The sequence below is a fragment of the Desmodus rotundus genome, chromosome 13, assembly GCF_022682495.2.
Source record: "Desmodus rotundus isolate HL8 chromosome 13, HLdesRot8A.1, whole genome shotgun sequence".
Taxonomy (NCBI): Eukaryota; Metazoa; Chordata; class Mammalia; order Chiroptera; family Phyllostomidae; genus Desmodus; species Desmodus rotundus.
Genome location: NC_071399.1, coordinates 15,083,267 through 15,104,415, shown reverse-complemented (window position 1 = coordinate 15,104,415; position 21,149 = coordinate 15,083,267). Strand labels below are relative to the sequence as shown.

General features: G+C 44.8%; 1 protein-coding gene across 1 annotated transcript in view; it reads left to right on the top strand.

The window, feature by feature from the left end:
* Positions 1–21,149, top strand: part of PRAG1 (PEAK1 related, kinase-activating pseudokinase 1) — a 49,095-nt gene that overhangs the window by 11,093 nt on the left and 16,853 nt on the right. Inside the window, exon 4 of the mRNA XM_024562780.4 lies at positions 18,661–18,818. Within this exon, the coding sequence (XP_024418548.2) occupies positions 18,661–18,818 (158 nt within the window). The remainder of the gene's footprint in view (positions 1–18,660; positions 18,819–21,149) is intronic.

The following is a 21,149-nucleotide window of genomic DNA, read 5'->3' as shown; positions in this document are numbered from 1 at the left end:
AGTGACTCCATTTGGGGCCCATTGTTTCTGTTTAATAATCTGAGAAATGTGATCAAAATGGCCGGCACCAGCGCCACTCTCCACCACTGCTCTATAGTTAGTGGTTCTCAAAACTTTTCATTGATCCCTTTGTTGTGTTTTGGTTTTGTTTTGTTTTGCTGAATCTCTCTGGTTGCAGCTTTAGGCTCACAGTTTGTTTTAGGGTAAATCTTGTGAGGCACAGACCACGTCCACGGAGGCGGCATTGTTGATGAATTCACTCTCAGGAATGGTTGCATCTGCCCGTTCAAGCCAGGAGTCAGCTGGGTTTCCTCCTAGCCTGAAATAAACGTTTTCCTAAATCCCAGAGGTTACCCACCTTAGCAATGGTCTGGGAGATAAAGCTGATGGCATTATCTTTTATTTCGGCCAGTGCCAGAGTAAAGTAGGAGGTCTTGATCTGGCCTCTCGGGCACAAGCAGTCTCCTCCATCAATGTCAGCTACTTGTCTTTTTCAGTCCAGCGTTTGGATAAAAATTATAGCCCTCCTCCTCAGTTCATTCAGTCCCAGGTAATTAATTACTCTTTTTGAATCTGTTTTTAAAAATTTGTTCTGGAAATTTCCAACCAGCTCTCCTCCATGACCTCGAAGTCATCTGAAATCTGCACCTGTCGAAAGTCCCCTCTCTGAATCTCCTTGAAGATAAAGCCCCTTTCAGGAACAGAGCAGTGAACAACCCATCAGAGTAAAACAGTGACTATGAATGACAAACAACTTGAAAATACCCATTGTTAAAGATCTGATGAGAGTTTATTATCATAGGATTGACCAGGAAACTGGGTCATTCTTGAACCATGCAACATTTTATAACATTATACCAGAACATGCTACTTGAGGAATTTCATACAATTACTAGATCACTTTCCACGTACACTTACACTAATACAACATTAAGCTTAGCGTTCTTATTTGACAGTACTTCCCATGTGTTTTAACATATCAGGTAAGCCTGATTATTTTAACATCTCCTTTTTTTATGAGGTGAGAGAAAAAAAAATTTTAAAGTGTTCTAGGAGTTGTCTAAAAAATCCCAAGTGAGTTCAAGGTCAAAAAGACTTCATTTGGAATTTGATTTTGGGAAGTTGGTTAAAAATAGCAAAAGGTTTTAAAACATTTGGTCAAATGGGATCGTGGTTTACTGTGAACCAATACTTAGGTATCCATACCACTGTAGTCACAATTGAAGGTTTCACGGGCGCATACGGCAGGTCACACAGTCCTGTGAAAAACTTAGTTCATTTAATGTCAAAAAGACTGGGTTTACCAAAAACATGCACCCGACTTCCCTTGTATACAGAGTAGCTTTAATTATATATATTAGAATTCTTAACCCTTAAAAGCCTTTCATTTCTAGTGAAAACTAAGAAGTAAACAATTGTAAACTATCTCTTAGACACTAGCTTTCTGTGGGTGGGTAGACTTACAAATACTTTCGATGGTTTCTAGAAATGTACTTTCTCACAAAATTTCTCAGTATGGCACCAAATATATTTACTAATAGACTCATATATCTTTCGTTCCTCTGTAAAAGGAAGCCAAATTGGGGGGGGAGACCCTATGTTCAGTAATTAATGTTTTAGTATTTTCTTTTAATTGGAAGTGATCTAGATATTTAATAAATTTTCATCATTTAGCTTTATCCTAGCAAAACTGAAGTTTCAAGTTACCAAAAAGACTTGGAGTAACTATTTAAAAAGTTCACCTAAAACCTTTTTATCCTACTTATATCTATTTAATGTACTTGTCCCTAACAAGTATGTTTAGATTACTAATGAAAATTTTCCAAGGTGGAAAAATGTTGGAAGGTCTTTGAGCAGCCTACAAGGTTGACTTAATGTCTTTACTTAGGCCGTCTGTTAAATGGGATCAGCCTCCCCTGTGAACAGAGATAAAGGATCTCATGCTGAGTGTATGTTCACTGGGAACTCTGGAGAAAGGGGCTGTTTGATGCGGGACAGTGTTTCTGTACCTGCCCTTGCATAGATCCGTCTGCTCTCCAGGGCTGTTATGAATAAGAACAGAGAATGATTTTTAGTTTGCCTGTGGTCCTGTTTTACAAAACTGACTCTGACTTGGAAGGAAAAACAAAGGCTGTTGAGAATGACTTGGCTTTCCTGTGGTCTTGTTTTCAATGTTTGGCAGTCACTTATCTGTCTGTGTGAGATATTGTCCTCTGTAAACTCTCGTCAGGGTTCCCGAGAAGCCTCTTGCTGTAGTGTCATGTGGGACAAAGTTTCTCAAGGTTCATTGGGCGGGCTAACGACGCTTTGGCTTTAGCGGTGTTTGAGTGTGTGCCCAGCCCTCCTCCTGCTCCTGGCCAGGTGGGGCAGAGTCTGGGTCCTTCCTTACCTGCTGCTGCCAAGGCAACCCGCTGCAGACCTGAGCCCATGTCTCCTTAGAGGGACAGATCCCGCTGAGTCTCTGGGTCACCCCTGCTCCAATTTAGGGCAGTGTCAGAAGGTGAGAAGTGACCAGGACTCCTGTTTAGGAAACTAAAACCTACAGGGAAGAAGTGTCGACCTCTTAGTCTAAATGTCAGGGTCAAGACCTAAGGCAATTCAATGAGAGGAGAAGTGCCTGGGGAAGTAATTAAAAGCCAAACGAATCAAATTCATTTCTGCCTTTTATTTCTTCCCAGATGCAAACCTGTTTTTAAATGGCTTGTGGCGTTTGAGTGACAAGGTCCGATGTGGGAGAATCATCTGATTAGCGCAGACAAACATCTCACAAAGAAACCCAGATTAGGAAGGTAGGCCCGAACTCAGAGGTGGAATTAGAGGATGATAGTGAAATGAGAAATAAGACAAGTCCACACGGTTTTCATCCAAAGAGTCTCCGGCCCCCGTGAGACTGATTGGAAGGAAGGAGAGTTTCACCAAGAAAGTGAGGGATGACTTTGTTTTGCAGTTGTCACTCGTGTTAGTGGTAATCGTCACCCACCACTTAGCCACATTGTCCCTCTGCAGGGACTCTGCGGAGCAGAGTCTGTCCTCGGGCTTTCGGTCACTCTTCATTTTCCTTCCTCCCTCCCATGCTGCTTCTCAGCGACAGGTGGTAACCGTGCCATAGATGCAGCTCTTTTCTGTCCAGGGATGTGGCCACCGCGCTGACCTGAGCAGTCGGACCGACTTCCTGGCGCACTGTCTCAGTAACAGGGTCTCTCAGCGTGAGCCCTGGGGGATGGGAGCAGAGGGAGTGGGATGGGTACGGGCCTCCAGCCCCACATCCAATGTGATTAAAGCTCCACATGCTGTTCTGATGGCACTTGCTGCTGCAGTGGATTATGGGGGGGGGGGGGCGGCAGTTTACAAGGAAATCCCATTGCCTTGATGCATGATGGGATTTTCCATGTGGCATTTTGAACATTACACTTAGTATTCAAAAGCTCTATATGTACTTAGAGAACCGTCTCTGACTGTGTTTTGCCTTTTTGACAAAACTGAAATGAGTCGGTGCAGGAGAAAATGAGCACTGGGCACACTTCGGGGAGAGAGTCCTCCCCCGCAGCCCCACACACGGAGTTTGGCAAAGGGAACAAAGCACGTGTATCAACAATGCAAGTTTATGTTCTGTTCCATGCCAGGGGCCAATTACTATTTGGCCTCTTCCCTCGAGCTTGTGGAGAGAGCCTAAAAACACTGGGCATCTAATGATGTCATAGCACTGAGGATTAAAATTGATTCTTATCTTTCTATTCTGTAATTTTAAAAAAATCACTGAGTGGAATAGTAGTATATATAAAGTATTTATGACATTCTTTCCATTTTTAAGCACGTTGTCTATGGCTAAAGCTAGGGATTAGAGATTCTTTAATTCATCAATATCTACTAATTGCCCATGTTCTGTTACACTTTGTGCAAGGTGCTAAAAAAGCCAGCGACTTCCCCTTAAGGCCCCTGAGGGTGGAGTTGATATAATTAACTGAGCAGATGTGTGGTGTGACCACCAAAGGCTCACCCCTGCTTTGATTCCCTCTGAAGAGACTAGTTATCATAGCAACTGCATTCAGTAATGCAAAGGTAAGCTCAGCTTGGTGCCCAAGAGTAGTCCTGCCTTTTGACCTGATCCAATGTCAAGATCATGCTTCGTGTAGGCAGATAGATAACCATTTATTAAGGAAAATAATGCCAGATGCTTCTTGGTAAAGAGCGTGCTTAGCCATCTGTAAATTCATGATCTCCTGTTGGGTGCCTGGCACAAAATAGATGCTCAAAAAATATTTGTTAAATACTTGTAGCCAGAGAATATTCCTGTTTATTTCAGTTTCTCCAAAAGCACCTAACTCTAATGCTTTGAAATGTTGAAGATAGGAACAGCAGCTTTAAATACTTGCATCAAAGTTTCTTTCTGAAACCAGGTCTCCTGATTGCCCCAGTGCTCTGTCCAGCCTCTGTTTGGGCAGTTAACACAGCCTGTCTTGCATTGTATCAAGTTAGAGCCATGTTTGTATCCATTTGTAAACTCCTTGGTGTCCTACCCAGGGACTATGTTTCACTTTTTTTTTTAACTTTCCTATAGGCTACCTTAGCACAGTGCCTGGGATGTAGTAAGCAGTCACCAAAGGATTATTGAATTAGAAAAAAGAGGTCAGTGTGAACTACAGATTTTTCACTGGACACCCCATTATAATTCTCTTGCTGGACTTGGTCAGTAGAACCTCGTCACCTTCAGTTAAAGAAGCTGAGGTTAATAATTATTAGTGCTTCAAGGTGGGTAAACGCCATGTGGGCACAACACATCGTTTAATGGATTTAGCCCCCAGTGGTTGTACATTTCACGTCTGCTGCTGGTCTCTCTCACTTGGCTGTCTTTTTTTTAAGCTGAGCAGGTGTGTGGAGCCTGCCCTTTCTTGCCATAGAATGTTCCTTTCAGGTAGTAATCACCTAAGGACTTTCACCGCCTGCCCAACCCCCACCACCCCGCCCCATCAATGAGTTGCAAGGAATTCTAGGGTGTGGTTTTGCTTCTGTGAAAATAGATTTTCCGCGGTTTCTGAGGCAGGTTGGAAAACACACACCTGAGCCATGTGATCAGGCCCCTTCTGTCCTCAGGTGATCGGAGGGACTTGGTTCCTGGAACGGGCAGCCTGCATTTCGGGTGCGGAACTCACCCACATGGTGAGAAACTGCTCCATTTGTGTTGCAAATAACTGGTTGCTGTTTTAGGACCATTGCCCCTGGCAGGGTTTGCATCTCCTTCTATCAGGGTCGGTAGGCCTCTCTGCAGCTAGTGATTTGCGGAGTTTAAGATCAGAGTCTTCATCCTCTGTGCCGAAACTGCTCATTATTTCTCTTTTGACTTTTGGGCAGATCCCTAAAAATGCTGGGCATAAGGGTGCTCGTGCTGTTTCCATACAACTCTGTAACGTTCCCTGCCTGCTTCAGTCGGCTTCTGTCTAATGCCCCGGGCAGTTTACCCTCTGTGCCTCTCTGACAGGCTGACTTGCATAAGCGACCGTTCAGGTGGCATCCCTGACTTCACTGGTAGTTTGTTTCTTAGCCATTTTGTGCCCACTAATGCACACGCTATGAAAACTGGAGTCCGAAGCCCAGGCAGACTTTTGGTGGTGTTAGCGCTGTGTGGAGCTGGGCTGTAGAAAGCCCTGCAGAAGCTCCCTACGAGGACGGTCCAATGAACAAAAACATACCTCCATGGATGAATACAAGAACAGTTGAGATGAATTGACATGTTAATAAGTCACATGACTCGGAAGACCAGGAAGAAAGATAAGAAGAGTTTTGGGAATTTTAAAATTGGTCATAGTAGCTTGACCCTGAAATAAGTCTTAGGAATATGTGCGGATGAGAAGGAAGATTTTGGGATTGCCCCTTTTTGAACCACAAAGGCAGTGAGGTTGCATCCTCCACACCAATTCCACTCCCTTGGCATGACAGTCTGGACCTCCACACGGGGGACAGGGAGGCCGCGGGCCCAGCCTGCAGGACAGCTTGCTGCAACCAATCAGCAGTCTTCAGGTTATGGGAGAGGGGCAGCAGGCGTGGGTGCTGGCTGTTTGCCGATCCAGCTTTAGAATCTAAAACTTACCATCTGTAATGCAAACTCATTGGTGGCCGATGCCTGCTCCCTGTACTAATGTAACGGTTCCATACCTAGGAGGAGACCTGTGGTCTGTCCAGGCCGGTGGAGGGGCAGGGCTCAGCAAAGTGTTTGGCAAGGGGTGGTCATCTTCTTTGACTACAGCTTCAAAGTTCAGACTGTAACACCAAAATGTTTTCTTTCCGCTTACTGAGTAATTATGAATATTTCATGAATTTCAAGGAGCAATTATGACTAGTCCATGAATTTTTGGAACTCAGCATTTTAGTAAATAACAGTTACCATTAAATCTATTTTCCACTATTTAAAGACTTACTTCTCTTTATGGACCTTACATTTAACCTTTTCAGTCCTTAGCTCTTGTTAAATAGTGTATGTTCACTAAGCCTCACCCTCTTTGGCTTGCAACACTGACTTTCTGTGCCCCAGATTGGGGGGTGAGGAGGTGGGGGCAGGAGGTATGCTAGAATCTTTTGGAGGAATAGTTTGAAAATAGAAATTAAATATTATACATTTAAATGTGAGTAATAAAAACAAAACAGCTCTTTTCATAATACCTGGTATATATAAGTTTTTCAAGTCTTCTTGACAGGTGACAAGTTAGGCCATCATTCTTATGGAGATGTTCAACCTGGGGACACAGCAGGTGTCCCTAGGAAAAAGTAGATGAAACCAGGACAGGAATGTTCCCAATTTATCACATGTACTTCATGACCTCCCTCCGAACCTCTCAGGATGCCTTCTTTGTGCTCGTGTCCTCTCCCACACCTGAGACAGCGGCACGGTCGGCATGGTGACTCCCAAATCCAGCCCCTGGCTCCTGCCTCTGATCTGGCTCTCCGCGCTTGTCCACGTTTCCTGTAAAAACAAAGAAAAGTCATGGGATCCAGCCTTCTTACAGCCCAGAGTCTGAGGCTTTCTTGTTCTTGACAGTCAGCTAACCACGAAGCACTAAGGACTTGGTGTAGGTGGAGCTAATGTGAATTACTCAGTAGTTAAGAATAAGACTACATTATGCCCCCACGATCTTTATTCCGGTGTGTATGCCTCAGAGAAATGCACACAGAGGTCAACAAGAGGACAGATGCAGTGCAGCTTATTCCAAGGCTGTTTATAGCAGGTAACTAGGGCAAGCCCAGGTCTTCATCTCTAGAGAAACAGAAAAGGAAAAGGTACTGAGTATAAAGCGGAATTAACAGCAGCCACGTGGACTAGGTGTTTGTACAGAAACATGATGGGTCTTAAACTGGTACCGAGCAAAATGACATAGAAACAGAACAAGATCGGCAACACAATGTAATTAATATAAATTCAAACCACACAAAGTAACACTATATATATTTTTAAACATAAATCCTAGGGTATGCGTCCAAGGAAATACACTGTGAGTGCCTGGAAGTGGGAAGTTGGGAAAGTTGAGTCTTCGAGATGGGGATGAAGAGAAAAATTAAAACAATGCAGGTTAACTTGAAAATGTGCAATTAATTGAGGCATGTGGTCACCTCACGTCTCTGCCCTGGTAGTAGGTACGAATGTAAAGAGAGACCGTGTGAGTCATGGAGGGACAGAGGATTTACCTGAAAGAGGCAAGAATTACGGATACCAAGAAAGGTGATGAATGTTTGGAATCACTGCTTTGGAAAATGGGAGGTCAAGTTCAAGGAAGCATGAATTCATTGTGGCCCCAGGCTGTGTGGCTGTGCACTTTCCTAGAGAAACACTGGACTGCCTGGTGCAAGAGTGAGGATGGAAAATGTTTGCAGTTACCCCGTGTGCATTGTGACTTGTAATAAGAAATCATATTTGGTCTTCCTCCCTGGTTCTGCCACAGAACTCCTAAAACCCTTGGAATTTCCTACGAGCCATAAAGGTGTTCTTAATATGTGGATGAGGTGATTTTGGAACCCACCTAAAAATGGAACTGGTGGCCAGGAAAGGCAATCATTGCGATGACAGGGTTGGCACTTTCAGTCCACCCCACGACCTTCCCGGAGGGTAGAAGGATCAGAGGTTGGATCAGTTGCCAGTGGTCCATGATTTGATCCATGGTGCCTGTGTGAGGAAGCCCCCATGAAAACACACCAGCGCAGGGTTTGGAGAGTTTCCAGGTCAGTGAGCGCATGGCAGTGTGGGGAGGGACACACTCGGAGAAGGCATGGAAGCTCCACACCCTTCCCCTGTGCATCTCTTCCTTGTGCTGTTCCTGAGTTCTATCTTTTTAAGTAATTTTTTTCGTCTGATTTCTGAGTGTTGTTTTGCATTATTAATTGAACTCAAGCAGAGGCCCTTGGAACCTCCAAGCTGTAGCCAGTCAGTCAGAAGCACAGGTGACAAGCTGGACTTGCATTTGCATCTGCAATGGAGGGGAGTCTTGTGGGACTGAACCCTTTACCTGTGGGATCTGATGCTCTCTGCACATAGACGATGTCAGAATTGAGTTGTGTGGTAAGACACCCAGCTGGTGTCTGAGAATTGGTGGTGTGGGGAACACCCACCCCATGGCAGATTTGGGTGACCAGAGTCCCTACCTAACCGCTGTCAAGGGGTTTCAGCCAAGGCTGAGGAGACGGAGATGGAGCTGTTGAGGGGCAGGTAAGAGAGGGCTGAAGACCTGACCTGGGCGTGGGAAGGGAACCTCATCCTTACTGGGCAGTGTGCTGGACCAGAGTGGGAGTGAGAAGCAGGTCATCCCCATAGCTCTGTTGCAAGTAGCCAGACGACTCTCCCAAGCTGGGAGGGTAGAAAGGAAACCTAATACAAGTAAACACGTATTTCTTAAGCCGAATAGTTGGCCTCAAGATTGGGTCAACAAAGTGGACTTAAAGCATTTGCCGAATCAAGAAAAGGAGAGAGGGAGGTAATTCTGAAAGCGCGGTTGCCAAGACCAATAGTCTAGAAACAAACAGATTTTGGTCGGGCACAGGCCGTCTTGGCAGATGGATCCCAACAGGAATAGGTCAGGACTAGAACAGCAGCAGGTTCCAAACTGGTGAATAACCAACCACTCGCTACTGTTTTGGTTTAGTCAATCAGCAGAGTCCTCTGGGTGTCGGCGGAAAGGGTGGGGAGAGGTGTGAAGGAGGAAGGAGTCATGGGAGGTTCTGTTTTTGTAGGGGGAGGCAGGCTGATATAATAAAAGAGGTTATTCTCTTTCTAAATTTTTGTATAATGGAGTGTGTCAGCTGCAGTACCTGGGGCTACACCAAAGATGATCTAGCTCTTGAATATGTAGATTCAAAGTGAGATCTAGTTAATGGACAAATCAAGTCTTCCTAGTTATTTTAGAATAATGTGTGTGATTATTAAATCACCTCCTTCTGTGAGTCTCCTTAAAGACACAATAAAAGCAGAGGTATCAGGAGAGTGAAACCTCCAGCCCACCTGCTGTTTTCCGCTTCTCTCCCAGCAGCAAACAGAAGTATGGGTTCACTAGACACTGCTGAAGTCCTCTCTCTGTCTCTGCCTTTCTGTGTCTCTGTTCCTCACCCGCCCCCCCCCCCCCCCCGCTCTCTCTTTCCGTGCCTGACCATCTGTCTGCCCGTTCAACCATCCACATTCATCTTTCTATATAATTTAACACTTTCTATGAACCAGGTGCTATTTGTAGCACTCATCAAATATTATCTCAAGGAACCTTCCTATCAGCCCCACGAGATAAGTATTATTGTCATACCCATTGTATAGATGGGAAGCTGAAGCACAGAGAAATTAAGAGCCTTCCGCAAGGCACAGAACCAGTGGAGCCAGGACCCAAACCCAGGCAGCGACGCCCCAGCATTCACACTCCTACCCACCACATCCATGGGCCTCCTGGGTGACTCTGAAATCCATCTGGGGTGTTATTCAAGTGCTTGCGTGGTGGTTCCTCCCCAAGGCTCCTGAGGGTCCTCCCACAAGCACTAGCCTGTGGGCTGGGCAGCTGGTGGGAGGTGCCCCTCTGCCATGGCAGCTGCTCTATCTTTACCTCCATTTGTTATGCATCTCTTCCTTTTCATCTTCTCTTCCCACCTGCCCTTGTGTGAACAGATGTAAGAGCTTCCTCCTCGAGTTTCCAGGGCAGGAGCTGGGGACTCATGAGTCTTAAGCCCCAGAGTCTTAAGCCGTTGTATTAGAGATGAAAGTGTAAGTGGCCTGGATGATGGGGTCAGCTGTTGGGTTTCCTGCACTCTTACGTGCTCCTCAGCAGTGCCTGTCCCTGTCCTCAGCCTTAGCTAAAACCTCGCCACGCTAGGTAACTCCAGACACGTGCCGTTCCCTTTCCTGCCCCAGGCCGGCTGGAGACGCTTTAGGAAAGCACATACCCATGCAGACTCAGACCACTTGGAATTTCTGAGACCAGAGAGGTCATCTCTTAAAAATATTGGCATCTCTCAATGCCGAAGTGTATCTGTATATAGGCAGGAAAATGCCTGCATGTTTCCATTTGACCAGTTTAAGCATTTTTGCCTTCAACCAAAACCAACTGTAACATAGATGTGAGTGTGTGCTTCTATCTTTAAAAATAAGTATGGCTTTAGTCCTATCTTTAAATGGTTTCCACTGAATGCAAAGTGTGTTCATCTTCAGGGTGAACAAAAGGGTTTTTCAGCTTGCAGAGCCCTGCAGTCACTAGAGCATTAACTGCAAAATGCAAATTAATAGGCCAGCCCCATAAAGTCATATGACCAACAATGAAACTGACTTCCTGCCCTGTACATGCTGATAGGTCAGTGGGGGAAACAAGCCCCCCGAGCAGACTGGACTCAGTAGTCCTTTCAGGTGGCACTTAGGCACTGGCTAAATATCCCCCTTAACATTTTCATCCAAGGACACCAAAGATAAAAGCCGTAAAAACCTTTCCAGCTTGGTTTTCTGCCTTTCTCATCTCATGTCCCAGAAAACAGCAACAACAATGCAAAAACTACGAGCTCCATGCAAATTCAGGATCCACTGGGACTGTCGCGTTTTGTAGATTCGAGAAGGATCCAGCTATTGAATCCTGCTTTCCTGAGGGGTGTTCTTTGCTCACTGTTCCTGCCTTTTGCAAGTTTTGCTGGGCGAGTGTAAATTTTTTCTTAAAGGAAACATTCATCCTCCCAGATGCCACCAAGTTATTGAAACAGAGGCAGATAAACCTAATCCAGAAGCATTGAATAATTACTGTGTGTTCCAGGGCATCCTAACTGTGACACAGCCCCTCAACTTGTAATGTAGGGGTAGTAACGAGCCTAGTTCACAGGCTCGTTAGAGACAGTTAGAATAATCAAACCAGGATTATAACCCAGTGCTCAGGGATGAGCACCCAGCCCCGTTGAGTGCGAGTTCCACAGGAGACAGACGAGTCAGAAGACTGAGCGGTTTGTGGGGAATTTGTACGTGCTACTGAGGCTGGCCGTGAGGATGGCGATGGTGTGAAGGGGGACAGAGGACTGCTTCCTGTGCATCTGCGTGGGGAAAGGAGAGCACAGGGTGCTTCCGGGACAAGGAGAGACGAACCCAACTGGAGCGAAGGGTTTCACGAGGGGGGATAGTGGTATATTAACCAAGATGGTGATCGGTTTTTTTCCCCAAACCACAAATCTAGGTGCATGCTGTGATGTATAAACAGTGGAGGGAGGGTATTTAAAAGCGAGATTGTCAAAGGAAATTTGGAACGTGCGTTTTTGTCACCATGGAGGACCCGAGTTGACCCAATGTGGTGGCCAAGGTCAAGAACTCTTGCAGAACTCTGGGGAGGGATCTTCTGAGTCAGCCAGCATCGTGCGAACAGTATTTTAGAAAGACTTTGAGTCTGGACGTTCTACCCCCAGGGCTGCAAATCTCTTCTGGAGGTGCGGCTTGAACCCTCTGTCTACTTGTTTTGAGGAGCCTGACAAATAAGAAGGGATGGCGTCTGCTCTACCCACTCCTGTATCCCAACACTTAACATGGGTGCTCAGCACACAGTAGGTAGTCAATATTCACTCGTCGAAGAACCCGGAAATGGTATTTAGGATAGACAGGACGGGGGACACTGCAGGTAGTACAGGCGTAAGTTGAAAACAGGGTTCCCTTATTTGCCAAGGAAACCCACTGTTTCAGCTTGAATCGTTTACGGATTTTGACCTCAGGATGTGGCTGAAAAGTAGAGAATAAATGGGGGGAAGTTTAGAGTATTTTTGAGGGTATTTGAATGGCTCCTAACGATGGAGCCCAGTAAGACAATTGGAGATTGAAGGCAGCGGGTCGCCGAGGCAGAGCCTCCCTGCTTTCCTGTGCTTTTGCAGGAAGTGCATTTTATAGAAAAGCCAGAGAGGAACTGAGCTGGTGATTCACAGCAGGCTGACAAGGCACCACGACCGCCTCTGAAGCTGGCCCCGCATCCTCAGGGTTGCCCCGCGGGACCCTGCAGTCGCGGCCCAGCTGATGGGCACAGCACCACGGGCTGGAGCCTAGGATGGTAAGAAGTTTTCCTTCCTTGATTTAGGCGTGACTTGATCTCTCTGCTTCTAAACCCATTCTGTGTTCTCCTTGGTAACTTAAACTGTAGATAGAATTTTGTAACCTGTTTATGCTGTCAGAGCTACCTCAGAGTTCTCTGAGTTGTTGCTGAACTTAGCAGTGAGCTTGACCAATCCAAAGACTTGGTGCTGTGTGTACTGGGTGTAGAAGGCTAGTCTAAAACTGCACGCCAGCATTCTTTGAATTTTCCTGTGGCAAAAAGGCGCTCAACCAAACGTCCGTGGACTAAACCAAAGTGAGGGCAGTGAAAATGAAAACTTGCCGCCGTCCCACTCGAAATTGCGCTCTTGGGTGCGGATTCCAGCAGCCAGCCATGTGCGGTTTGACGTACAGTCTCTGCCACGCTCTGGGGCCCGGTGTCCATTAAGAATTTCGGAGGTTCCGAAAGCTCAGGGGTATTTTTAGAAGAGGCTTGTTCCTACAAATGAGGAAGTCTGGCAGATGGCTCTTCCGCCTGGATTATTTTTTCTAGCTTTCTACCAATGCAGTGTGGAGAGAACTCTGGCCGGCCTTCATTCTCTGAGGACAATGGGGGGAAAAGCCGTTCCGAAAACACCAGGCAGCAGCTGCAGGGCTCGGAGTCTCTAAGGACGCCGCGCCACTGGCTGTGGGGCTGTGGATGCCACCTTACTCTCCTGTGACTGAGTCTAATAACACGGGGAGGCAGGAGAGGAAGTCTGAGCAAGAACGAGTCATTTATCACGGTGCGGGAGCAAAGACATCTGTGCGGGGCTCTGTTCTCTCCGCCCCGATAAGACTGTTGCTCACCACCCAAAGAGGAAAGACCAGAGTGTGTGGTTTTGGCCCTTTGAAACCACTTCCTTCAATGCCGTGACATCAGATTGCATCTTATAGATGGTTTGCACCGGTTTTATGTAAGACAAACTGCCATTAACGAGGGAAAAGTGCCCTTAAAAAAATAAGTATAATCTGGTTATATGCTGTTGCCTGTATTTGGGTTACCTTTTGGCCATAGGTCTGGCAGAAGAATCTGTTAGGACCTAGGGGAGTCACCTTTGGACTGTTAAGCCCTTTCTGGGGATTTTTAAGAAACCTATTGCACACACAGACTGAAGACACAGAGACAGCGTGACGGCCAGTCACGACTGGGGTGACACGCGTCCCCTTTCGTTTTTATATCTGCTTATCCTCTGTCGAATTAAAGTGGCAAGTCTCTGAGGGTGCAGATGACACCGGTTCCCAGGGTGGGATACCTCTGCTGCATCTGGCACCGAAGAGTCATCACTCCCAAGATTTTGCTGTTAAGGGAAGGGAGTCACCCCTCTCCCTGCCCACTTGTACCTGAGCATTCCAAATGCCTATTGGGTTTCGGTTACCCGGTAGGCACGCACCTGAGCCTTTTTTAGTAGAGAAGCAATGGTAATGTCCCCAGAAGCCATGACGACATGAAATTGTAGTTCCCTCCCCACTCCCTCCTACACAAACTCAGCCCACAGAGAACTGATTATATAATCATAGGAATACTTTGATTTTGTCTGCATTCACTTGGTGGGTCCCCAGAATTGTGACTTTTGCCTCATAGTGACTAGATGCAGAGAATTAACCATCCCACCAGAGTCTCTGAAGGGTTGTCAGCTCTGAGAAATAACTTTCTCATCCACCAGGCTGTTCTGTGGGGGAATCACCCCTCCCCGAGCCTGTTGTCCCACTGTGGGGCCTCACGGAAATCCCACTGGGCCATCCCTTGCTCTCTGTGCCTTTCAGAGGCCAGCTGGAGGGGAACAGCGGGGCGGTCCCTGGGTCCACACAGGCCCTAGTGTTTTTCCTTCCTTCCAGAGATGTTCATTTTCAGTTTATCCAGTATTTCAGGCATCATTAAAGTTCATAAATGATTGAACTGATGTTCAGGTATCTTCCTAAGATTTTTCAAGTATTGACATTTTGCCATATTTTTAGATTTTTTAAATAAAACATTACAAGTACAGTGGAAGACCCTCCTTATCTAATTTCCATTTTAATTTTCCATTGCTACCCAGAGTTATCACTACCTTGAAGTTGATGAGTATTATTTCCACTTTATTATATGTATGTTATATATAGAAAATATGTAACGTTTTTAAAATGTATATAAATGGTATATGTACTTAATGCCACTTGTATACTGTACTTAAGTCTTTTGAAAGCTACTTGTAATATTCATTTTAAGGATGATTTTCATACTGGTCCATAAAAATCCAGTGCATTTATTTTTGAATGCTGTATAATATTCCGTTGTAAGGTCATACCACAGCGTGTCCATTTCTGTATGATGATGGACGTTGGACTGCTTACGATTTCGTTTTTGCTGTTAGGAACCCTGGACCGCCTGGTCCACACTGAGTGTCTCTAGGTCTGCCCTGTGCAGTACAGCGGCCGCCAGTGTAAAGCGTGGCTAGTCTAAACTGCCGTGTGCTATTGATGTTGAAGATACTGAAGACCTAGGATGAAAAAAAAATGTAAAATACCTTTTTAATAATTTTTATGCTCATTTCATGTTGAAATGATAGTTTTATTTATTTTGTTAAGTAAAACCTACTGATCAAGTAATTTAACCTATAATTTGGCTACCAAAAAATGTTAAATTATATATATGACTTGCATTGTATTTACATGTACCACCCACAGGCCAGCCATCTGTGTTGATAAATCAAATTTCATTGGAAAACATGCCCAGTGGTTTACATATTACCTACGGCTGCTTTCCTGCTACGGCAGCAGGGTTGAGTAGTGGCAACTGAGATTATATGGCCCATGAGCCTGAGATATTTACCATCCGGCCCATTAAGGAAAAGTTTATTGACCCCTATTCTAGAGCAATGATTTTTAACCTGATTTAAACCGGGACCCACAAAAGAAATATATTAATATTGTGATCCATCCCACACACTCTTGAAATGAAAGTTTTACAAAAGCAAATTTCATAAATCCTTACTATATATTTTTATATTTTCTGGTCTGTCCTATTTAAAAATAATAATAAACTGCTTGTCAAGAAGCTGCCACAACTCACTAAATTCAGTTAGACATTCATTTACTCCTAGTCAGTTGAATATCATTGCTCAAAGATGTATATCTAAAAATGAAATAATTTCATTATAGGAGTATTCATACCCAGCTTTAAGGATTCATCAGAGTGTGATTCCCAGTATATGTGTGTGCATATCAATCTCAACTCCCTCACATGGGGCTAGAAGGGTCCCACTCCCCGTCATCTTTACAATATCTGATATTGATATTGCCAGGCTGCTCTGATAGGTGTGAAATGAAGTCTTCTGTTGTTTATAATCTGATTACTAGTAAGTTTGATCATCTTTTCATGTGTCAATTGACTTCATATTTTTTTAATTGTAAATTGTCTTTTCATATCCACCGCCCCTTTTTATTTTTTTTAATGGGGTCATTTGTCAGTTGTATTCTTTTTATAATCTGGATATCAATACTTTATCAGTTGTAGAGATTGCAAATATGTGGGTTGTCTACTCCAAGATTTAGATTTTTCACTTTCTTTATGGTGTCTTATTTTATCAGACTGAAGTTTTATTTATCATATTTTTTCCTGTGGTTCCTTTTTTAAAAATCTCATTTAAGAGATCCTTCGTTACCCAAAGATCATCAAGGTTTTCTCTGATACTGTCTCCTAACAGATTTTAACTCTTGGGGTTTTCTTTCCCATCAAAAATTCCTGTCTGTCCTATTATTTACTGATAACTGGCATATGGCTGCCGTGAACTGACTCGCCCACCCTTCCGTCACTGAGGCGACACTGCACTCGTCACGTCAGAGTTCCTGTGACAGAGACCTCTGTCCGTAAAATCGTGGTCCCAGATATATCAGAAACGAGTGTTCACCGGTCTCTCTTACACTGCAGTCCGATCTAGGTGGTTTCACAGACAAATTTTAGTCATCTTCCAAAGAACACATAATCCCTCTTACACAAACTACCTAAGATCATTGAAAAAGAGAAGAAGTTACCCCATTCATTTCAGGAGTCTGATTTAACCTTTGTACCCAAATGAGACAAGAACAGTACAAGAAAGGAAAATTCTGGGCTAACCTCACATTTGAATGTAAATGTAACAGTCCTCAGTCGAACATTAGTGAAACTGAATCCAGCCATGGGTAGGAAATGAAGTTTATGCAAAGTGTGGAAGTTATTAATGTAGCTCATGACATTAGCAGAATAAAGGAGGAAAATGATGATTTTTGTGTAGATGTAGGAAGAAAAGCATTTGATCAAATTCAGTAACTATAAATGACGTAAGAATAGAAAACACTTTGAAAACTGGGAATAGAAACCCTTCCTTAACCCGATAAAGGGCATCTACGGCAAGCGTTGCCCTTGATGTTGAAGCCTGTCTTGTAATGCTCTGTGTAGAGTTCCCTCTTTGCGTCTGGCCCCCGAGAACTTTCCTTTCTTTAAATGCTTTGCTGTTACTGTGAATAATTGTGTATGTGTGTGTACTCATGTGCACATTTGTGTGGGTTTTAGTTTTGTCTATGTATATATATGTTGAGTGTTTTTCTAAGTTTGTGGAATGGGGAGCTGGGCCAGCTAAGCAGTGATGGTGCTGGAATTTCTCCCTTGGCAATTTTCTGGGCCTTGAAGACCCAAGAGACAGCAGAAAGCCCTCGGGAGGGGGCAGGGCAGCTGGGTTGTCGTGGAACTGGTTTCTCTCCCAGACCTAGGAGTGGTCACCATTCACAGCTTCAGATTGTGGCTGCATCTGAGAAGCCATTACTGATGGATCTGATGAGGATAAAAACATTTTATGAAACTCCTATGATCGTATTTTGCCATAGCCCTTCCTAAGGATTTGATATTTCCAAGATCCCTACAGTGACAATGAAATATAGAAAAATATTAATAGTAATATTGTCATCACAGTCTCACTTCCATTTAACAGCTTCAAAACATTTTTCATGGCTGTTCTAAGGGGGGGAGGTGGAGAGAGGAAGAGATGTTTCTAGAAAGCACTTCTCATGGTAGCAAACAAACTTTCTCTAAACTTGTCTGTTAATGAACAAGGGATTCCAATGACCGCGAAGACCAGTACAGGGCCTGGCCATGCTGAGCACAAAGAACAATCAATACATTCTTTGCTGTAAGGTCATGTGCACTAAATAAGGCAGTTCTGATGCCAGATCAATAGTGTATTGTCTGTTTGCTGCAGCAGATATAGAGATATAGATCTGCTGTCAGGGGAACAAGAATGTCATCGGGAAATACCAGTTCAGACAAATCTGGGTTACCACCAACAGGGACAGAACCGGATTGATTGTGGTGTGTCTCACTTTGTGGTGAAAAGGTCAGGGCAGAGTGAATGTTCATGTAGTTCGTGGAAAGGGGGAAGGAGAAATCAATAAGCTAAATGCTCTACCTCATAATGGAACTGTGTTCACCAATGCAAAGTTCTTTGTTCTTGAACTTGGTATTCCTCCTTGATGTGTTCATAATGCTGTCCTAGACATGCAATAAAAAGATTCTAGGAAGCCCAAGGGCAGATTGATTCCATAGTTCGGTAATAAGGCTTATGTCAACATGGTTCAAGCTGCCATTGCACTAGAAGTCTGGTTAAAATTTAAATAAAGTTTCCCTAATCCCAAGGAACCACTTAGACTCTTTGAAGTGATATTGAGAAAATACCGGGCAAAAAAGAAATCCCATGTTTTTAGTCTCGATTTGCAGTTCACTTGTTTTGTGACCTTGCAAAAGCTACTCACCTGTTTATCGGCATACATTGGCTTGTATGATGATATTCAGTTTCTTTGTAGAGACATCACACAGGACATAATAGATAACACAAATGTTTTGGCAGACGGTGTCGGAATACGAAGACAGTTGCTCTCAAATCATGATTTTGTCATTTGTCTAAATTTAATAGACTCTCTTCTCTTAACCACACCCAACCATTTTTGTTCATAAGGTTTCATAAGAGCCCCTGTTCTCTCTTCCCCAAATCATGTTTGCAAAACTTGCTGGCATTGGTCAGGTTTCAAGAACATAGTAGGTTCATAGTCAATAGGCCTGGTCTACGACTAGAAACCAAATTAATCACTTTCATTGTTTGTTTCAAATTTTTCAGGCACCTTTTAAAAATGAACAAGAGCAGCTCTGATTTGGAAAAAGCAAGCCAGGGCTCTGCAGAGAGCCTCAGCCCGTCCTTCCGCAGCGCCCACGTTAGCTTCACCACGGGCTCCACGGACAGCCTGGCCTCGGACTCCAGGACCTGCAGCGATGGAGGTAACAGACTTGACCTTGACAGGGAGGCTGAGCTTCCCCTAAGTGTGTCAGGCCAGGCCTGGGTTAATTGCCAGGATTTGGAAGGGCTGAGCTATCCCTGCTTCCCCCATGAAGTAGACTCTACCGAGGAGTCATCGACGTTCATTCCCCGGTGAATACGTGGCAGGGTGCCTCATCCCAGCCTGTGTTCTCCACTTACGCACAACATGTGCACGTGGCAATGAAGCAGAGGAGCAGAAGTTGAAAGCACGCTGAAAGACCCCTGATTCCTCGGGTAATGAGCCATCTATACATCGGTCTGCTCTCCACTTCTGCCCGCAGGACGAGTTCTCAGGGGGTTTGATACGTGCTAACTGCAAGTCTCCTCTGTCTCGCCAACCTCTGTGTTTCTCTCTCTTTTCCTCCCTCCACCAACGCCGTCCCCATCTCATTCTCTCTCGTGTGTGCATGTGCACACATACACGTGTACACATGCACATACTGGGACACAGCGGGTATTTACATACATGTTTGTTGAATTAAAAGCACGCAGGCTTCATTAGGCTACCAGCCATTCCCACTTCTGGATAAAGCTCCAAGGCGTAATGTGTGGGTACGTCCTGACTGAGTATACTTCTGAAAAGGACCTCCTGTTTTTCTGTTTGCACCCTTTCAACATTGTCGGCGTGTGCCCTCTCCTGCCCTGCTCTGGGACTTGACTATAGCACGTTAGGCTTTGACATGTGCTCACATGACTTCCTCTCTCATTCCTGTGGAAGTATTTCTTCTCAGTAGGCGATTTTCCATGGGAAATTTACTGTCACCACACTTTTCTATCTAAAAGATGAGTCCCGCTAAGACAAAAGCATATATAATAAGTCAGTCTGTGGTGTGTTCTGATGGGAAAATTCTGATAGCTCTAACTTAAAAACAGGAAATGTCTTAGCCTTGATTCGGGTGGGATGTGGCCAAATAGAATTTTCTTTTTCTGCAGACTTTCCTGGGCTTCTATCTTTTTCCTCTTCCCATCCCATTGTGCAAACATCCCGCAAGGCCAATTATTCTGCAGAGGGCTAGGCCAGCAACTATGAGTCCAGGTCAGCCAGTACTCGCTCTCCTGGGGTTGGGACCAGTTGTGAGGGAGCAGGCTACCGTGGCACCCTCCTTGGGCCACCAGCCAGCTGGCGTTGAGGAGAACTGGGCTTAATTGCCTCAGGACTTTGCTTCTCACAAACAGCAAATCGTGATGTTTGCTCTCAGAGCTCTTAAGTTTCTCTAGGAAGATAAGGCTAAAACATGTAGCACACGGGTGGGTGGAATAAGCTAGGAAATTGGACTGCCCAGGACATGGGTGCTTATAAAGACTTCTGGAAGAAGGAGAAATCAATGAGAGCTGCGGGAGGCTCCAGGGAAGGCTTTTTGAGAAGATGGGACCTCAGTCCATGTCTGAACTGCGGTCAGAATTGAGGAGGAACGGGCTTTGCAGGCTGAGGAGACACTAAAGAGAAACCAAGGCTCAGGGTTGGTGCACACTGGGAAGAAGGTAAGGCCAGCCTGCCACTCTGGGACATGAGCTGGTGGGCAGTGGAAGCTGGATTGTTCAAGGCTCTAGAATCCAGTCTGTGGAGGTAGGGAAAAGGGAGCCTTTGTGGGTTGATGAGTATAATGGCCACACCTAACCTAGACGGTTTTTAAATTAAAATGATCACACTTTTATGGTTATTCCTTTATCATGATCCAGTTTTTCAATGGAAATGCACCTCAAAATGTAGATTCCCAGATCCACAGGAAGGTATATATCCTGTTTCAGACTCTGGATCCTTAGAGCAAACCATTTCCACTGCCGCTCCTGTGTGTGGCTCTGTACCCAGAACCATGCTTTGAAATAGCAAGAGACCAAAAAGGGGCTCACTCCTTCTGTCTTTGCCTCTCTCTCTCCCTCTGACATCTCTTAAACATTAATCCAGAGAGTATCTAGAAATACCGGTCACGAAACATCAGAAACCCTTCATTTATTTAGCTTCTCATCATCAACCAAGGCCGCTTGCTCAAGATCTGCTATTGAATAACTGTCTTCCAGTCTCATGAGGCTTTACTCACTTCTACCACGTAGCCAAAATATCATCCTTCGTGACTTCGACCACTATTCGTCATGTAGTACTAAAGCTGAGAGAGGGGCTCAGAATAGGAGAGGGAGAATGAATTCAAACCGAAGTTCCTAGAAACCAGAATGTTGTGTCTACCTCTAATATTATGTATCAACATAATATGCCTTTAGGCTACATATTTATTTTGCCGGTTGGAATTCACTAACACAAACAATGCATTGAGTTTTTGCATCCACAGTGTAGG